We start from the raw sequence: 5,234 nt of genomic DNA on the forward strand, positions 1-5,234 counted from the left end.
TGATTTGACCCCAAAGTCCCACTATGATTTGACACGTAGGTCCCACTGTGAATTGACCCGTAGGTCCCAATATGATTTGACCCGAAGGTCCCAATATGATTGACCCGAAGGTCCCAATATGATTGACCCGAAGGTTCCATTATGATTGACCGAAGGTCCCATTATGTCCACTATGATTTCAGATCCAGGACAAGACTATCACAAATCCTCTTTAATCGAATGATTCAGTTAATTCCAATACCATATGCAAAACATATCTATTGCATCAATTACGTATCCATATATTCCATCAATTAACTCCAACACTATAGATAAACATATCTATTACACAAATCACATATCCACATTATATTGCACCATCACCATCAAATAACACATAACCAGTCTCATATCATATAATTCAAATATTCACTCCAATTTAACAGATAACAATTAATCACATAAAATATATAAAATTAAAAATGTGATTTATACCTGATTACGACAGATGATATAATCGAATTCCTTGATTCCTTAAGCTTCATCTACAATCTTTAATCCAAATTAATGTTCCTCGGATAGAACCAATGTTTTAAAAACCGGACCGGACCGGCCGGTTCGACCGGTCGGACCGCGAACCGGTAGGTAGTCCGGTTCACTCCTTTAAACCACCAATGCATTGAACCGCTGTGAACCGGCAGAACCGGCCGGCCGGACCGGTTGGACCGTGAACCGGAAACCGGTTCAATATTGTTTTGTTTAAAAATGTTTAAAATTTGTTGTTGGTAGGAGTTGAACTCATGACCTCTCTTCTACATAAGAAGACCTCTACCACTCCACCACATGAGCTCATTGAACAATTTGAACATCAAATATTTTTATACATTAACCATTAAATTTTTATCTACAAAAACTAATAATTCATTTTAATTTTATATTATTTAATATAATTGTTAATTATAATATAAATAATTATCATCCTCTATATTTTAATGATGCTCTACTTACCATCTATATTATTATTAGTACCATATAAGATTCATTATTTACTATAAATAAATTTTTTATATTACATAATTAATTTATATACCCTAGCTATTGACATCAATGAATATTTTTATCTAAACTTAATACCTAATTCGTATTTAATTATAATATTATTTTACGAAATAAATTTTCTTAAATTAATAAACATCATCTATTTTAATACATAAAAATATTAAATTTGTTAATAATATTTAATATATGTGTTTATTATATATTCCGGTTCAACCAATGGTTCGACCAGTGAACCGGTTGAACCAGTGAACCAGTAACGACGCCAGTTCACCGGCCGGTCCGATTTTTAAAACATTGGATAGAACTCACTCTCTCTCTCTCTCTTCCTAAATAATTTTAATCCAAATTAATGTTCCTCGGATAGAACTCACTCTCTCTCTCTCTTCCTAAATAATTTTAGGTTAGTGATTTAGAGAAATAATGTCTCCATGCCATAATACTCTTATGTCTCTATGCCATAATTATATTTTATATGTGGACAAATATAACCAAAAGCTATTTTTGGATAAAATCAATTAGCATGATCATTAGGGGGTGATCTAATTTCTATAATAAAGACTAATAAAGCTAACGGTGAAATTCAATAGAGTATATTATATATTTTACATAGGAATAACATAAAAATAAATACTAAAAAATCAAACTAGAGTACTAATATTAAAAAATACATAAAATTAAAATAATAAATTCAATTAGTATTATATTTATTTTGACTAAGGTTCGACAATAATTTTCCAAAAATTAAAAATTTGAAAAAATTAAATTTTCAAAATTGAATAATTTAGAATAGTAAGTGTGATATAAAAAAACCTACACCCAATTAGTATTAATATATTATACATATTTTCTTAATTTTATTTCATCATATAGTGAATTGAGCTAATAACTCAATTATTTATAAAGCAAAAGAGAAAATGCCTTGTAATTATTTATTTGATCGAAGTTCGATTGCAATGTTCTAAGAATAAAAAATTTAAATAAATTAAAATTTTGGAAAGGAAAGAAGTAGTATAAAAAATTACAAAATTCTTAAAATAAAAACTATAAAGTCAATTATTATTATTATTATTATTATTATTATTATTATTAATTTATTTATTGATATACTGAATGGAGCTTAAAACTCTAATATTTTATATAAGAAAAAAGAAGAAAATAATATAGGATTGGTATTTTTATAAAATGGATTCATAATTTATTCATTAAGTTCAAGTCTCATAATTTATTCCCTTAGTTTTGGAACATTATGTTGAATAAAATATTTATGAATAAATCTCCCATTTCTCTAATATTCTACTTCTTTAGGTATATATTTTAATTTTAAATCATATCTTCCACATTTATATATATTCCATAATTAAGCTACCACATCCTTATTTAAGATGTAAGGGCAAAAAGGTAGATGTAAAAAAGTATAGATTTAATTTAAAATATAATATAGTATAAGATTACAATTTTAACCTCATTATGACATTATGGCTTGGAGACATTATGTCTCTAAAACATTTTTCATAATTTTAATCCAAATTAATGTTCCTCGGATAGAACTCACTCTCTCTCTCTTTCTTCCTAATTTATTTATTTTTTTCTATCTCTCCTTTCTGATATTTATAATTTTAATCCAAATTAATGTTCCTCGAATAGAACTTACTCTCTCTCTTTCTTCCTAATTTATTTATTTTTTTCTATCTCTCTCTCTTTCTTCCTAATTTATTTATTTTTTTCTATCTCTCCTTTCTGATATTTTTAATGTGTCCCCCTGATTCCCTTTGCAACATATCATTTATTCACAAAGTCAACCGACTTAGTGTGTCAAGCTTCTGTTATCCTTTTCCAAAATATTTTAAGAATGACACTTAGCTGCTTGATTTAATACGTGTCCGTTGCACTACTATTTAGCATAATGTCATTGCATTGAAATTATTATGGTATAGTTTAAAATTATCCATTCATTAATAATAATATGTTTTTATAACACCCTCATTTCCTCTCCATTAGATATACATGCTATTGATTTCCAAATCAAGGTATATAAAATGTTTTAACTAATTTCCACAACAACTTCGATTCCTTCTTATTTTTATTTTTTTTACACATAATGTTATATTGACTTTTAATCAGCAAACACACACATACACATACACATACTTATGTACAGATACGTATATATTTAATATCATGCACAATCACACACGTTATTATATATATTAACCCTTGAAATCACTATTTAATATTGAAAACAAAATATAATTTTTATACTATAAATTTGTTACTTTTATAAAAAAATAATCTTAACTATATATATATATATATACAGGGATGTGATCATATCATAACCCATATTTATGGTGATAACCTAATAACCCTCATTTTATGGAATAGAATATCATTTTATGGAATAAAAGTATCATTTTATGCATGCTGAAAAAATATCATTTTATCGTGTATAAATCACTTTTGACCCATAAAATGGTAGAGTTATTAGGTTATCACATAAATATGAGTTATGATATGATCGCACCCCTATATATATATATATGCCTATATTGAATTGCTAGAATTTATTAAATACAATCTTCAATGATATTCATTAAATATATTATTATTCGGTAATGTGCAAATAAAATACGAAAATATGCAAACCATTCATATTCTGGGTCATATATGTTACATTTTTATTCATGAGAAAAAACAAACCCGGGTAAAGTTCGTGATATTATTTGCTAATTTTAAAGTTCATGGGAAAAATCCAACTTTTTGAAAGTTTCATGATATTAGATGCCAATATACTTTATGATAGCCCAATTAATGGTAAATGTCATCGAGTTATTACAAAGTACAATTGACCGCGGCAAATAAAAGCATATCACTCAAAACAAAAGAATAACTTAGTAAAATCCAATTCATGAACCAGCTACATTTGTGAACTGAGAAAACAAACTAGTAAGATTTACACAATTAAGACTCACAATTCAAAACAAAATACACACCTTACCTTAGACTTAAACTCCATCATATACCCTCACCACCTCAACTGTAATCCCGTGGACCATAAGGCTGAAACATATCTGCAAAAAAGCCCTTCTTTCTTCTAGGATTAATACCAATGTCTCTACATATTTGATCATTATACCATATGTGCAATCCAGCAACACAACTGCTTCTGTATTTCCCGTTACCAGAGTACGTCTTCATGTACCTCTCCCACGTCTCGATGTCCTTCTCCATCTCCTTGATGCTCGGCAACTCCACCGCCTCATCAAGAAGCTGCGCCACCCATTTGCACCTCATCTCGTACGTATATTTCTTGCTAGAAGCATCTTCTGCCATATATTTGGCTTCGAGGGAATCCCACAATTCTTTAGCAGATTCAACATTTTGATACACATCAAATAGGGAATCAGACATACCGTTTAAAATGTGACCCCGACAAATGTAGTCATCGTTCTCCCACTTCATCCGCCTCCTCGTCTGTTCCAGAGTTTCATTTTCAACAGCCTCGGGCATGGGAGTACTCAGAACGTACACCACCTTGAGATTTGTCAGCATGAAATGCATCTTCTTTTGCCAGCGTCTAAAGTCCTGGCCAGCAAACTTATCCAACTTCGCGAAACCTTTCGCTCCTTCCTTCATCGTTTCTTTGTTCGACATATTTGATTATGTTGGATATTTTAGTGTAATTGGATTAACTTGATTGATCGGTTATTGTTATAATGATACATCATTTAAGTATGGAGGTGCGGAGTGCACGCTTATTTGATTTCATTATGATGTTAGGGGCGAAGCCCCTAAACAGAGATGAACGGGGGTCGGGGGCGCCCCTGCGGTAGCGGGGTCCAAGGGGGGCAGCCCCTGGCGGGGTCCAAGGGGCAGAGCCCCTGACTGGGGTCGAGAAATTTTTTATTTCCAACGAAGTTGCCGTTTCAGAAATTCATCCGAAAATGTAATTTCTGAAAATCGAGGATTGCACTATAATTAGTTAATCAAGGATTGCACTAAAATAGGGGAGGATTGTTGGATTTTTTAGTGTAATTGGATTAACTTGATTGATCGGTTATTGTTATAATGATACATCATTTAAGTATGGAGGTGCGGAGTGCACGCTTATTTGAATTCATTATGATGTTAGGGGCGAAGCCCCTAAACAGATGAACGGAACCTGGGGCGGTCCCCGACGGGGGGAACCTGGGGCGATG

General features: G+C 31.0%; 1 protein-coding gene across 1 annotated transcript in view; it reads right to left on the minus strand.

Annotated features, from left to right (window-relative positions):
• Positions 1 to 4,068: 4,068 nt before the first annotated feature.
• LOC125189272 (probable flavin-containing monooxygenase 1) overlaps positions 4,069 to 5,234 on the minus strand; it is a 5,485-nt gene continuing 4,319 nt past the window's right edge. The window contains exons 5-6 of the mRNA XM_048086565.1: positions 4,449 to 4,665; positions 4,069 to 4,376 (exon numbers count right to left, since the gene is read on the minus strand). Coding sequence (XP_047942522.1) covers positions 4,069 to 4,376; positions 4,449 to 4,665 — 525 coding nt within the window. The remainder of the gene's footprint in view (positions 4,377 to 4,448; positions 4,666 to 5,234) is intronic.

This window comes from Salvia hispanica, chromosome 5, assembly GCF_023119035.1.
Source record: "Salvia hispanica cultivar TCC Black 2014 chromosome 5, UniMelb_Shisp_WGS_1.0, whole genome shotgun sequence".
In the NCBI taxonomy this organism is placed as follows: Eukaryota; Viridiplantae; Streptophyta; class Magnoliopsida; order Lamiales; family Lamiaceae; genus Salvia; species Salvia hispanica.